General features: G+C 38.3%; 1 protein-coding gene across 5 annotated transcripts in view; it reads left to right on the top strand.

The window, feature by feature from the left end:
- The first annotated feature begins 42 nt into the window (after positions 1-42).
- Positions 43-15,733, top strand: part of SLC35A5 (solute carrier family 35 member A5) — a 30,092-nt gene continuing 14,401 nt past the window's right edge. For 3 of the 5 annotated variants that reach the window (XR_008663232.1, XR_008663233.1, XM_055315943.1), the window contains exons 1-5: positions 44-261; positions 1,288-1,436; positions 5,580-5,678; positions 6,959-7,092; positions 9,846-9,913. Coding sequence is in view for 3 of the 5 variants with exons in the window: in XM_055315943.1 (XP_055171918.1) it covers positions 1,307-1,436; positions 5,580-5,678; positions 6,959-7,092; positions 9,846-9,913 (431 nt within the window). In the remaining 2 variants the exon portion in view is untranslated. Of the gene's footprint in view, positions 262-1,287; positions 1,437-5,579; positions 5,679-6,958; positions 7,093-9,845; positions 9,914-15,733 lie in introns of those variants that run through there. The other 2 variants (XM_055315944.1, XM_055315945.1) reach the window with 2 other exon arrangements.

Genomic DNA, 15,733 nt, shown 5'->3' with positions numbered 1-15,733 from the left:
TGCCCCTCCTCCCGGAAGCGGAACGCCGGGCGCGCGTGCGCACTGTGTGCCGGGTCCGCTCTCTCCCAGTCCGGACGTTATTGTGCTTTTCGTTCCGGAATAGGAGGGTCGGGGGCCGAGGCTTTTTCGCCTTTCCTTCCTCCCCATGGCTTCCGCAGCTATGGACCTTAACAGCCTCTGCCGCCTCTGCGGAGCTGCACGGCCACTACCTCGGCTCTAGGACGTGCGCTCCTCTACCAGAAGCCCTTCGGACGGACGGAGGTAACCTCGCCCGGCTGGCAAAGAAGTGCGCGTGCGTAGGAGGGGAGCGCGCGCCGCTCGAGATCGCCCCTGCGCATGTGCGACCAGCCCCGCCCCCCCCCCCCCCCCCCGAGGGAGTCCTGCCTCCCTGGTTAGGGAGGCGCCTCTTAGGGCTCCACGCTGGAGCGCAGGTGGGCTGTGCGTCTCTCCCCGGTCTCGCAGGCCCAGGGCATCATCGCTGCTCTGGGAGGCCTTGGGCAAGTGACCCAGCCCAGAGCTTAGTTTCCTCAACATATCAAAGGACGATCTTCCAGCCCCTTGATTTCTGAGTTCTCCTTTTGCTTTCAGCACGAGTACAGATTCTCAGCTCTGACTTGTTTCAAATACTTCCATTTGGCTGGTTATTACTGTTAACGAAATCTTTCCCAGCCAGCTCTTCCCCTCCCCGCCCCCATCTTTCTAGGGAAGAGCTGCCGCCGAGGAGAACGACAGAAATCTGAAAATCTCTTCCTCCGTAGCAAAGTCGCTAATAGGGATGGAAGTTGAAGCCGCTCTCTGCAGAATTGCGCGGTCCCGGAGTGTCGCTTGCTCACCTGCTACTTTGGGCAGCGCCTAAAATCTGGCACTGCCTTTTCTTTCTGTCTCTCAGGTTGCCCCTCCTATCCAGTTGTGACTCTTTTTCATTCCCTCCCCACCCCCCTTCCCCATCGTTTGTCTTGTTCTCAATTTTCTTGTTGTTTTTTTTTTTTTTTAAGATTTTATTTATTTAATCATGAGAGAGAGGGAGAGGCAGAGATACAGGCAGAGGAAGAAGCAGGCTCCACGCGGGGACCCCGACATGGGACTCGATCCCGGATCCCCAGGATCAGGCCCTGGGCCAAAGGCGGCGCTAAACCACTGAGCCACCCGGGCTGCTCAGTTTTCTTGGTTTTGATAGAACTGTAGCCAGACATCTACAAAATCTCTTTTCCATTCTTCACTTGTCAGTGATATTTGTGCTATGCTTTATCTGCCTGGAGCATTGCTCACCAAGATGTTCTTTTTAAGGCAATTAACAAACACTGCAATGGAAAGCAAGTGCTGTGGCCGCCCCGTGTTCTGCTCCTGGTCAACAATGTATACATTCCTGCTAGGCACCGTATTCATTGCCTTAAGTTCAAGTCGAATCCTACTGGTAAAATATTCGGCCAATGAAGGTAAGTTAAGCCTTGGGATATATGAAGCACTTCCATCTAATCACACATCCTGCCTCCTGTCTTTGGTTTCCTTGCATGTAAAATAGAGATAATACCCTTTCAGGTACGCTGCTTCATGTAAACGATAAGGCATGTTTAAATTTGATTCTGTAACACTTCATTCCTCCGCAAGAAAAATTTTTGAAACTGAGTGAAATTTGGGTTAGTCAAGTACAGCATCAAACCCTTTAGAGAACAGGTCTCAACATCTGACTATTGCATTAATCAACAGGTATCTTTGGGTCTGTAGCAGTATGTAATTATAAATTTGAAATAGATATGTGGTCACTTGGCATTTGTGAGGTGTTGTCTTAATTACTACATCAGTGTGGCAGTAGAGATTATTAGCTTTGAAATTATTAGCCAAAGAGGTATTTTCTTTAAGAGAGAGCTTACTTGTGCACAGTGTGGGGGAGGGGCAGACGGAGAGGGAGAGAGACTTTTTTTTTTTTTTTAAAGATTTTATTTATTCACGAGAGACACAGAGAGAGAGGCAGAAACACAGGCAGAGGGAGAAGCAGGCGCCATGCAGGGAACCTGACATGGGACTCGATCCTGGGTCTCTAGGATCACGCCCTGGGCTGAAGGTGGCGCTAAACCGCTGAGCCACCCGGGTTTTGGAGCGAGAGAATCTTAACCAGGCTCCATGTTTGGTGCAGAGCCTAATGCAGGGCTTGATCTCATGATCCTGAGATCATGACCTGAACTGAAACCAAGAGTCAGACACTTAACCAGCTGAGGCACCCGGGCACCCCTTCTGGTGTTGTGTTTGTTTGTTTGTTTTATGTAGGGATTTAGTATTTAGATAAGGTTTAATTCTACAAAGCTGTATTGAGAACCTCTTACTAGTTATTGAGGACACATAAAGTCATCACACCATGACCCTTAATGGTCTGCTTCGGGAGACAGATGTGTATATAAGTCTTTACTTCAGTTAACGTTTATCTCTTGGGCACAAGGCCAAGTATTAGTAGCAGTGTTCAAAGTGTGTAACACTTAGACATTGTTCTTAAGAACTCAGTTAATTAGAAAAGCCATACATGTGAAACATCCCGAAAATACAGTAGAATAAACGCAGTTCTATACCAAAGATGCAGATAGGTTAGATGAGGAAGTGATATATTCCATCTGGGACACGATGACGTGGAGTGCAAAGGGATCCGGGAACACTTCCTGATAGGGCAATGTTGATTCACAAGAGGACAGGTAGGCAGGGGTATTCAAAACAGAAGCAACAATCCATAGAAATGAATGGATACGTAAAGAAAAAAGGATGAATTGTAAGAACGTCTACTTCAGAATTATTGAGCAGAAAGTTTAAGGACTTGGAGGAAAAGGGCAAGAGGTCTTTGACCAGAGGGGAAAGTCATGCTCAGATACCTAAGGACTTCATGTGCTAAGGAGCTGGGACTTTGACTTTATTCTCTAGGCCTTAGAGTCTAGGGGATAGGGCATGCTTGAAGGATTGTAAACAAAGTGAAAGAGACTGTTACGGTAGCTGGTTAGAGTGTCGACTCAGAAGAGACTGGAGGCAAATTAGCCAGTCGGGATTATTGCAAATTCAAGCCACAGATGAAGACTAACCAAGGCTTTGGAGGTAGGGATAGAGATGAGAGGATAGACTCAAGAAACTCTAAACGTAGAAAAGACAGGACTCAGAGAATGTATTGAATGTGGAGATTAAAGGATGTGATATATTGGATGGTTCAAAAGTTTCTGATTTAGGATCCTAAGTAGATTGATTGATGGTGTTCTTAGCTAAGATGGAAGCTACTAGTAGGAAAAAGCAGGTTGGACAGAATTCAGAAAGATTACAGAATTTTAGTTAGGTACCTTCCATGAGGCCGGGAGCTATGTCCTTGTTCATTGCAATATTCTACGCTGTCTAGCAAATCACATATGTGAAGGAAATACCAATTAAATTTATAAATAGGAGGTAGTTATTTGTGTGGATATGTTTAGTGAGCATTAAATGTTCCAGGATACAGATTTGGAGACATTAATATTAAATTGACATTTAAAACCATAGGAGCAGAACACACAGAATAAGAAAATAAGAGCCAAGGATAGAACTCCAAGGAATGCCAACATTTAAGAGCCATACCGACACTTAGATGTTAAGAAAGAATCGTTAGAGAAATAAGAAAACTAAATGCTCAGGACTTGTAGAAGGGAAGGAAATGAGTTTGGAGGCAAAGGAAATTGCACCATCAAATAAGATAGGGATTAAAACATGCCCTTTGGAACTAGTAATTAGAAGATGTTTGATAATCTCAGAGACTAGGAAGTTTGTATAAAGTGTTGGGATCAGAAACCAGATTGCTTGGGAATTAGCCCTGAATGGAAAGTGGGTAAAATGGAGATAATGTTTATTCTATTTTAGGAAGAAAAAGAAAGTATGGTCACTAGGGCAGGGGTAGGATCTTAAATTTTATTTTTGAATGGGACAGTTTGAGCATACTTAGGGCCAAGGGGAGGAAACCAATTAATAGAATCCAGAGGAAGTATTTATTGGAGCAAAGTTCCTGAAGAGAAAGGAAAGTTTTAAAGGGAAGAATGGGCCATAGGGGGATCATGGCTCCTCTTTGTACTAAACAGATGGATAAGGATGGATGCGATGTAAATAAGGTATACGAGTGAGGGCAGAAGGTATGTGGAAGGAAGTCTCACATGATGCTGAGTCATAGTTTGGGATCTACCATGACAGAAATAGAATTTAAAAATAAATGAATAAAAGCCAAAGTGAGTTCTCGAGCAGTGGCAAGAGTTTGAGAGTTGTAACCTGAAGCCCCCCTCATTCTTCTTGTATGCATGTTTGCTCTTGTGTATTTCATAGAGATCAGTGCAAAGTATTATTGGCAGATAGCAGAGTATGATTTCAGTCTAGCTTTAATTTAAGCTCAGAGAAGGGAACAGGAGATGCTTTATCTAGGCTTCGAATGTTGGAGAAAATATAGCAGGCAAGTATTAAATTCAAGTGAACATTTATTAGACGTAGAATACTGTTACCTGCCAGTTATATGAAGATGACTAACGTGGGCCTGTTCTCATAAGGAGCTTACGTTCTAAGGATATGATATACACAGAAGAAGTAACTATAATACAGCATGATGGGTACTGTTATGAAGGTTTATAGGTAGTGCAGCAAGATCCGAGATGAACAAAGAATTGACTATGCTTAGGTTGAGAAGGTCAAGGGAAACCACAGAAAAAAAGAAAAAAAAGTGTTCTGGATAGAAAGAATGTTGAACTGGCATTTTTCCCCTGTACTTGGCCAGTTTTAGTTTTTCATATCATGACCAAGGGAAACAAGCAAATGTTTCAAAAGCGGGGGAAATGCATTATTTAAAATAGGACCTAATAGCGTTTATGTTTGTCCGTAGCAAAATCATACAGCAAGTTGTTTTTCAGCGTTTGGAATAGACAGAGGTGATAACTGACCTCACCTCATTTCCTAATTAAATTGACTTGTAAGTTAAGAACTATCTTCCCAACTTGTCAGTGGGTTTGGATATGTCAAATATTTCCTCTCAGCCCTAGAGGTAGCCAGAGCCCTGGGCAGTTGCCTCTTGCCTCTAATAACTTCCTTCTTTTATGCCAATGTGCTGTTTATCCCAGAGTGCCCAACAAATGCTGTTTTCTGTACATGCCAGGATGCAAAACAGTGTACCTTGATTCTAGCAAGACAGACAAATCACACAAGAGGAACCAGGCCTGGGTCCTAATTCAGCCAGATAAATTCATAGCTTTTGATGAGTCAGTCCCTGAGTGCTATTTAATGGTCAGTTTAAAAGTCCGTCTCTAATGCCATACCCCAAAGAGGCCTTGGCCTCTTCCCCATATTTGTCAGCAACTTGGATGAAAACATTAGAAGCCTGTTTATCAAACTCAAGAATAATAAAACAGTGAATGCGGTGGGGATAGTGAATACATTAGGTGAATTGATTAAAAAAATCCAAGAGAAAACAAGCCAACTGGATAAAGTTGTAAAACAGCTATAAAATATCAACTGCATATAAGCATTATATAGAATTTATAATTAATTTATATATATAGTTTTATATATAAAAATTTATAGTTAAAAAAATTTCTGTTATTTTTCAGAAAACAAGTATGATTATCTTCCAACTACCGTGAATGTGTGCTCAGAATTGGTGAAGCTAGTTTTCTGTGTGCTTGTGTCATTCTGGGTTGTAAAGAAAGGTGAGTCTTGAAGTGGTACTCTATACTTGTTAAAAATGAGAGAGTCAAAACATTTTAGAACTAAAAGAAACGTTCGATGTTAGTCTAGCCCACTAATTTTATATATGAGGACGCTAAGATACAAACGTAGGTATGATTACCCATGTTTTGCAAGTGGAGAAGCAGGATCAAAGAGAAAATGTTATGCAATGGTGGGTAGGAGGGGGCAGGGCCAGGACTCCAACTCCTGTTTTCCTAGTGTCTTGGCCATTGCTCTACTTCCTTTGTTGGGTCACATAGCTAGTTAGTTTTTATTCAAATTTAGGATTTTCTAAATCACTGCTGTCTGATTTAATACGTAGCATATTGTAAAAACAGTCCTCATTTCCTACAGAGGAGGTAGTATAGTGGGTTAGAGGCAGAGACACAATATTCTGGGGGAGATTATATTAACTTCTCTGAGTTCCAGTTTCATCAGTTATCAAGCAAGGATACCCATCCTTTCCTCACATCTAAAGCATCTGGCCGTTTGTGGCTCCTCACATGTACTATATATTCTCCACCTTGATTCCCCAATCATTAAGCCTTAGCTCTCCATTCTTTGATCTGCCTTCACATGTATGGTAAAGTAGAATTTAGAGTATTAAAGGTATTTTCCAGGAAGATTTCTTTTTATTCTTAAAAGTTTCTATTTGGTGGAATACATTTCTTAATCTCGTGAAATCTATGCATTATTGGCAGAGCTTATACTTAAATTGTTTTCTATTTTTGCATGTTCTTTTACATTTTCTTGTTACAATACCTTTTCCTGAGTTTTTGGAAATCTAGAGATGGGATCATAACTCATACTAGGATTAGTAAAATTTAATTTTCTTTACTCCCATATATGTAAATTTTTATCTGGTAGCTTTTTTTCCTGGTCCCCTCTGGATTTATGCTGGGATTTTTTTTTTCTCTATATTCTAGCTTCTTGCTCTCTCTCCCTTGGCTTTAGGCTCTCATAGTAGTAAGGGAAAATGTAAGTATCCTGAGATGTTTTAAGTGATGTTTCAAGTAAACGGGAATTAGGTATTCCTGAGGGTGTTGCTGATTATCAGTTGAGCGTGGTAGTAGGTTGAAGAGAGACCATAATGAAATCTTATATTGCCTTTGATTTCATGAGGCTAATAGTCACTGATAAAAGCAAATTCATTAAGCCTCTTTCAAAGAATTATATCAGTAATCAAATACAACTTACTTCGTCTAAAAATACGGGCATTCTCATCAAGATCCTTTGTTTATTGTTGTCTGTCTTTCTTTAGAAGATCATCAGAGTAGAAACTTGAGATGTGCTTCCTGGAAGGAATTCTGTAATTTCATGAAGTGGTCCATTCCTGCCTTTCTTTATTTCCTGGATAATTTGATTGTCTTCTATGTCATTTCCTACCTTCAGCCTGTAAGTAATTATGATAGAAAACAGCATTGGGAAAACGTAGAGAAATGAATCCCAGAACTAATGACATTTTCATTGTCAGCATTAGTTTCTCTTTGCCCTCAGTGGTCTTCCTGAGGTTTGACTAGAATCATCGGAATCATTTGAATACTGAATTACCACTCTGCTTGTCGCGTTTTCTCGCTGTTAAATGTTGCTGAAGAAAGCTGTGCTGACTGTTTTGCAGGACTTGCTCCCTGGCAGTGAGTGTGAAGTCATCTCTCGTTGTTTAACCTTAATCAGCCTGCCTGTTTCCTAGCTGTCCTGTGGTCACCAACCTCTGTTAACTTCAGCATTCAGGACTTCCAAACAGGTGGCCACGATGAACTCAGAAAATCGTATACTCCGTGTACTACTATTTCCTATATCTACTTTCATGTGATATATGCATTCTGTTTGCATGACTTTTTTCCTGTTAGTCCTGTCATTTAAGCAGCAAGGTCTTTAGGGGTAGAAAATACATTCTCCCAGCTTTAAATGCTGTCTATAACTGATAATACTAGGGATGTTTCTTATCTCTCTTGGCATCCTCCATGCCAATTGAGAAATCATTAGTAATCAGAATTAAAATTTGGTCTTCCTTTTTTCAGTACTACCGTGTGTTTTCCCCCTAATGTTTTATAAAATGAAAATTCCTGTTGCCATTGTTGCCAAAATGTGTTTTAAATTTCTTTAAAGAATAGATTTAGGCGTTTTGATGATAAATAGGATTTTCATTGGCACTAGTTCTCTATGTGAAGCCTCTTAGATATAGCCAGATCCGCTTGGGAGTGGGACAAGAAAGAGGAACCAGTAGAGCACTAAGTAGAAAACAGGAATTAGATTCTTTTGCACAATTAGGAAGGTGTGTAACCAGGCAACCCCCAGCTACTGTAAGTGTCAATAGTCTGTCTGTAAAATAGGATAATGTTACCATACCAACCCAAGGCAGGAACCTGGGCCCTGTGATCACCTGAAGTTCCTTTCAGCTCTGTGATCCATGTTATTATTAGTAAGTGCTTTGAACATAAGAATGTGTTCTTTCGTAAGTTCTTACTTCCACTTTGTTTTTCAGATCTGAGAATTCCTGTACCCAACAACATGATTATTCACATCAATGAGTACATGTCTGTTGTATTTTATTTAGATTACCTCTATATTTATATCCCTTTCCCACATCACCAATATGAAAGCAAATTGCAGCTTCCCTCTTCTTCCAGCTTATTTCCTTGCTCTTCCTTCCCCATTATGCACAACCACAGATATTACAAAATCAATCACGTGGTATATTCTGTGTATTGCCATGCCCAAGTCTAGTTGGAAAGAATTAGATAACGCATGGAAGTTTTGGGGCAAAGAGCTCTGGTGCTTTGTTTATTCTGTGCTCTTGCTTGGAAAGCAGTTTTAGAATTCATGGGTCAGCCAGGCTGCTTGGTGTTAGGTATGTGTGCACCATTATTGTGACTGATCAGAGCCACTGCCTCCTCCCTCTTCCAGCCACTTACTTTCCCAATCAGCTCTTCATCTTCCCCTTACCCAGGGGTTTATAAACGTTCGTCTCCAGAGGACATTGAGAAATCTTTAAAATAGTGCTTCCCATAAAAAATTCAGTGGGAAAACAACAATGTTGTGTTCTTGGAATTTTTGCTGGCTTTTATTGGGTTTATTCTTATTTCTTTAATTCACCGGCACATTAGCCATGTTTGCTGCTTATATAATACTATTGAAAAATACTCTGGAGTTTAGTCAATTTAAACAGCAAGGAAAAAAGCAAAGTGAAGTCAATAAGTAGGATTTGTTTTTAAAAATTGTTAAGGTTGTCAGATCCAATCATGGGGAGCAATGATGAAATTTCGTATTTTACCAGCCAAAATATATACATGTTCAGGCTAATATTCTCATATGTAAAATATGACTGAATGCACAAAAAGAGTCCTTTATAAAATCGGGCTAACACATTTCTAAGTGTTTAGAACTTAGAAATATGAATAAAAGGACTATCCAATAGGAGTCTGGTATTGAATCACTGGTACAAAGTCACTGCAGTTCAGCCAGGAGAACTGATTAAATTCCTGCAATAGTAAAAATGTTTAAAAATCTATGCCTCAATTTTCTTTTTTTTTTTTTTTTTTTAATTTTTTTTTTTTTTTAAATTTATGGTAGTCACACACACACAGAGAGAGAGAGAGAGAGGCAGAGACACAGGCAGAGGGAGAAGCAGGCTCCATGCACCGGGAGCCTGACGTGGGATTCGATCCCGGGTCTCCAGGATCACGCCCTGGGCCAAAGGCAGGCGCCAAACCGCTGCGCCACCCAGGGATCCCTATGCCTCAATTTTCTTAATGTATAAATGGGTCTAATAGTACTTGCCTTCCCTGTACCTTTGGAAACAGTGTGAATAGTAGCACTTAAGGAGCTTGAAAAAGATGCTTCATAAACAAGGTAGCAGTTATTTCTAGACCTGGACATTTCGAATTTCTAAGCATTTCCAGATCTGCACATACAGATTATTAAACAATTTAAAAATGTTTTTAAAGCCTGTACAATAATTTGGTCATATCTGCATAAATTTAACACCCAATAAAAATGGAATTTAATCCTCTAGTGAAATAGCTGCCCTGGTAACCTCTCAGGTTCTTGACCAAAAAGCTTTTTTTGTCAGGTAAACCAGCAAACTGGGAGATTTCTGAGGTCACTACTTTGTTTGGATTGTAACTCTATCTTCTTCTTCTTTCTAGGCCATGGCTGTTATCTTCTCAAATTTTAGCATTATAACAACAGCTCTTCTATTCAGGATAGTGCTGAAGTAAGTAACTTGCTCTGAAAGCATATATCATACTTTAAAACAGCGCAGCCTTATTTCAGATGATATACCCAGAGCACTGAACCCTCCAAGTCCCAGGGCCTGGATTTTATTCCTAACTGGCTTTGTGTTTTGGAAAAAATTGTTTAACCCGTCTAGAAAGCAACTCCAGTGCTGGCCCATCTAAATCTTTGCAACTAGATGTATGAAAAGTTTTTTTTCTTACCATTTAAAAGAAAACAAAACAAGACAAAAGGTAATTGGCTTATTTTAATTTTTAGTGTCAAATTTTCCACCAAGAATTCGTGAGCTTTTTTTCCTCCCAGAATCTCTATACTTTGGTAGGGAACCAAAAAGGTCCTAAATATTGTTAATACATTTGTCATTTGTAGTTTGGAGATGATAAAGAGTGGCACATTCTCTATTAACTATTCTCTATTAACTATTAGCTATTAACTATACTCATCTCAAATAGTTAATAATTATGTTCAAAGTGCATAATTTGAGCTCTGATTGGCAGAGGATTTTCATGAGGAATCTAGTCAAAATTACAATTAATAAGGATGATAGATTTTTTTTTAATTTTTTTTATTTTATTTTTTTTTTAATTTTTGTATTTATTCATGATAGTCACATAGAGAGAGAGAGAGAGAGGCAGAGACACAGGCAGAGAGAGAAGCAGGCTCCATGCACCAGGAGCCCGATGTGGGATTCGATCCCGGGTCTCCAGGATCGCGCCCTGGGCCAAAGGCAGGCGCTAAACCGCTGCGCCACCCAGGGTTCCCGATAGATTTTTTTTAACTTTTAAAAATATTGTCACCAGTGTTTCCTTTCTCCAAGAAGACCTTTGAATAAAATAAACATTTTTAGGTAAATAGGCTCTGCTGCAACACAAAGGCCAAAATGTTCTAAGGTAGAATGGGATCTGGGTACTTGACTCCAGTTTATTTTATTACTTGATGCTGATGATAAAAATAAAATTAACTTCTTGTTATATTTGTTGTGATTGTTTTTTTTTTTAATTTTGTGTTCACTTTCCCTTTTAATTTCTTATTTCTCAATATGCCATGTCATAATATGTGCTTTCATAATTTATGTGTACAAAAGGGTGACTGGCTTAGTACATAGATACTCAGTAAATATTTGTTGAATCCATGATGAATTCAGAACCTTAATTATATGGAGTTCTTGAAAGACTTTTTTTTACCCTGAGGAAGTCTTCAATTTAACTGTTGACATGAGAGATGGGGGAAAAAATGAAAGTTATATTTCATCCAGGTTAAATGTTAGAGTGCACTGAAGTTAGCTTTGCATCAGGTTCTTCATTTTATTTATGAATTGTGACAATAATTCAACTATTCCAAAATGCTATTCCAAAAATGTTTGGAAGTCTTTAAAATCAACATAAAAGTCACCTTATAGGATAAAAAATTGACTTCTGAGAAATTAAACAGTAATATCTTTATATTGATTCCTCTCATAAAATTAGAGACACATGTCCATGGAGAAAAAAATTGGCTCTGCCACATAATAAAAAGTTCATTATTTAATAAGAGAGTCTCATAAAGGGGTCTCAAACACATGCTGGGCTTTTCTAAGTAAGAATTTTTTTTCCCAGTGAAATGACAGCTTATGGGTACACATGGTATTATATTTATATAATACATTATTATTATGTCAAAGGTACAGCTATTTAAAATTAAATTTACCAAAGCAAAAATATGCAAAGTATGTATTTCCAGGTTTAGAATTGGCCTATAGTTCTAGCTGTGCTCTTAATTTCATATAATATTTTTATTTATTTCTTTAATACACTGCAGAGCATGAGCTGAGGCTCAGAGGTCAGGTAGGGGGCCTCCCAGAAAGGCTTTATCCAGGGCTGGCCCGTTCATTTGTAGGCATCAGGGAGGCAGGCTTTCAGCTGAACAGTGAGAAGATAGATAACACAGTAAGGACTCCTCAGGGCCAACGGCTGAACCAAGGACCTTTTCTCCTATCTAGACTTACCCGACAATAACCCTAGGAGGCAGGAGTTCTTGTCCCTGTTCATCAGTAGATTCATCCCAATCTGAGTCTGTGCACAGAACCACCGGGCATTTTGCAGCATTTAGGTGGCTTTGACCACAGGGGAGGGAGCATGTGGGGTGGCAGGGTTTGAGGCAGAGGGACAAGTGCAAAGTCAACTGCCCCTTTCAGGGCAGAGAACTAGCATATGGCAGAGATGGTCCTGCTAAAGCATTAAGCATTTAACTGTTTGTATTAAGAAAGTTAATTTGTGGTGTAACCAAGTCCAAATCTGGTTTTACTGTAAACTGAAAATCCTTTTAATACTATTAATTGTAATAAAATTAATTGTATTGTTGCTGGTTTTAATAATAACCTTGTAAGGAACTAAAGTTCCAAAAAGCTTTTTTACATATTTTTACTTTTAGTATTCAGAGCAGTAAATTCTAGACCTGTGTTTGCTTTGTTGTAAATGTCTGTTTTGAATCCTTTGAAGTTAATTAAACAGACAATAAAATCACTCCATTTTTATTATTTTTACAGGCACTAACTTAGCTCCTACAGGGAATTTTAATTTGACTGATTCACAAATCATCACGGAAGCTACTTTTAATAGTGCTAACAGAATATAATAAATCCAATACTTTTTATGAGAATGTCTTCCAAGTACTGTATTATCTATTAAGACATTTTAAATGTTGTTTGTTTGGCTTTCCTTATTCAGTCTGCCCTTTGTGAACCACTTAATGGTCTTTTACCCTTAGCAATAAAATTTTGACTCAGGAGTAGTAGCCTGAGTCTTACCGCATATTCTTAATGTTTTTTGCCATAAATAACTCATTTTATATTTTTTTAAATTTAATTCAATTAACATATGGTATATTATTAGTTTCAGAGGTAGATTCAGTGATTCCTTAATTGTATATAACACCCAGTACTCATTACATTAGGTGCCCTCCTTAATGCCCATCACCCTGTTACCCACTCCTCCCACCTACATTTAGAATATGAAAGCTTTTGTCTTACACTTGACTTTAGCAGAGCCATCAAATACCTTTCTCCTATAGATAAAGAGTGTAAGTCTACACAGTCTAGGAAAAAGGTCCAGTGACTAATGCAAGAATAATTTGGAAAAATTTGGAAGTGTGTTACAAAGAAATACATCAATCAAATGTCTTAATGGATGTTCTAGAGAAACCCCATATGAATGTGTAGATTTTGTTTTTTAAGTGTAGCCACTGGTCCACAGTGGAAACTGGTGACAGGCATTTTGCCTCGGAGTCTTACTGGTTTGCTCTTAAGGCATGGCAAAGTTGTATTATCTTGTTTAATTAGACTTTAGGAAATAGTAGTATCAACCTGAACATTGAGATCTGGGGGCAAAAGACAACAAACACCTTCATCTAAAAAATATGTATAAATTTCTCTGGTATCTTCAAAAGGAAGCTGTTTGGGAAAAATGAAAAACATTTTGATACATGATGGGTGTCTTAGAAGTTATGATAACGTTTAGTTACTCTCCAAATCAGCAGAAAAATAAAAGTGCCACTCACTGGGACGAGCATTGCTCCAAAATCATTCACTTGATAATTCTGGTCACTCTGTGCTACTAAAAAATATGTACAGTTTTGTTTTGTTTTTTTTTTTCTAAAGTCCTGTGAGTCTTTCCACTTCATTATTTTCATGTTCTGTCCTGTTTTACTATCACCAAATATGGTAGAGATGCTCTTATCTGACAGAATTTGAAATTAATTGTCAGTTACTAGGAAAACTCAAAGTGATCAATCACTAAAACAACAACAACATACTTTAAACAGCTTAAAATGTAAATGTCCGTTCATTCTTTTGAAGGGCTCAGGCCTTTGAGAATGTGTGAGATTTGCTAATTGGAGTTTTTTGGCGTCTTTCTTGAAGCTGCATTCATTATACATCATCCATGCTTTCTGGTTTTAGTTTCTTTAAAGTAGAGCAAGTTCTTAAAAAAATATTTTTAAAGTAGATTATTGTAGATTTTTATTATTTATTTCCTAATCTTAAAATTAGCTCATCTGTACCCAGTTTGATGGCAGGTTATCTTGGGAGTAATTTGCCTTTAAATAGTCTTCCCAAAGCAACTTTTCATAAAAACAGCAGTCCTTTTCTTTTGCTCATAATTTATCATTTATGTAATCATTAAAATATCTAATTACAATAATGAGGTCACCTGGCAAAAACACAGTTAGGAACAGAGACTCTTTGTGAGCAAGCAGTTCATTTGAGCAGAAGCCCTCAGATAGAATAGCCTTCTAGCTGTAAGCACTCAGTTTCAAAGGTGGATATTACTATCCTTTATTCATCAAAAAAGTTTTTTTTTTTTTTAAGATTTTATGTATTTATTCATGAGAGACACACAGAGAGGCAGAGACACAGGCAGAGGGAGAAGCAGGTTCCCTGCAAGGAGCCTGATGTGGAACTGGATCCCACATCCCGGGATCACGTCCTGAGCCAGAGGCAGACGTTCAACCTCTGAGCCACTCCGGTGTCCTGAAAAAGTTTTATTCTAAGTGTTAATTTCTCATTTAATATTAACAAAGAAAAATTAATATCCCAAACTTTTGAGATAGATTTGGCTCTAGTAAGTATGTAGACATGATTTGCCTATCTAGGAGAAGAAATGAGACCATCATGATTTCCAGCTAAAATCGTTCTTACCTCTGTCAAAAGATTTCTTGTAATTTCTATCTTATTACTAATAACTTGAGCCCCTTTAATGCAGAATTAACTCACCAGGAATGTGAGAGTATACGTTCTTGCCTTGTTTGTAAATCTATATCTCACAAATTTCTGGTATTTTTTTAAAGCTATATATACAATGAAGAAAATGTTGACAAAATAAGTTTAAACCTTTTATGTTAAAGTTACTGTGCAGGGTGACAAGTTAGTTGCTTTTTTTTTTTTTGTCTTTATTATACTGAAATTAAATTGAACATTTATACTAAAAAAAAATCCAAATGATTTACAAATTATTTACTGGGGCACTGGAGAAATCAGTTAGGTGGGTTTCTACCAGTTGTATCCACTAAACTGTGAGAAGCAAATTCTTTCATGAATTGTCATTTATAAGAGCACCTATCAGCTGACTTTATGGGATAATTTATTAAGCTTTATTTTCTTTGCTGAAAATCTACCATTTTCAGCCTAACCCTTAATAATTTTTACCTTCTTCTGGATCATTATGTTGAATGAACAATGTTTACAGTAGTACTGATTAACTTGTTTAAGACTTTAATTCGATTCTTTTTTCTCAATGTCAGCATTAGTGGAATATCTATAGCTCTCAGAATGGTAAACTTCTAAAGGAATTATAGTTATATTATTACCTTATTTGTCTTAATATCCAATAATTGGTTATATAATGGTTTTTATAAATTGGGCATATGCTTTTCTTTTTAAAAAATTATTTTATTTATTTATTTATTTATTTATTTATTTATTTATTTATTTATTTATTTATTTATTTATGAGACGGAGAGAGAGTGGCAGAGACACAGGCAAAGGGAGAGGCAGGCTCCATGCAGGGAGCCTGATGTAGGACTCAATCCTGGGTGTCCAGGATCATGCCCTGGGATGAAGGTGGTGCTAAGCCGCTGAGCCACCCGGGCTGCCCAGCATATACTTTTCATGTCTCTTTTCTATTTCCAGTCAACTTGCTTTCTACCACTTACCGCATACCAGCTACACCTGTAGAAATTTATGTAATTAGTACATAGTTTCTGACCTCCTGGCATAGTAGCCTCATAACTAAATGCTAGGTCTGGTTGTTTGAAAGTGCATACATGA

The sequence above is a fragment of the Nyctereutes procyonoides genome, unplaced genomic scaffold, assembly GCF_905146905.1.
Source record: "Nyctereutes procyonoides isolate TBG_1078 unplaced genomic scaffold, NYPRO_anot_genome, whole genome shotgun sequence".
Taxonomy (NCBI): domain Eukaryota; kingdom Metazoa; phylum Chordata; class Mammalia; order Carnivora; family Canidae; genus Nyctereutes; species Nyctereutes procyonoides.
Note: the sequence above shows the minus strand (reverse complement) of the source record. Positions and strands in the feature narration are given on the sequence as shown.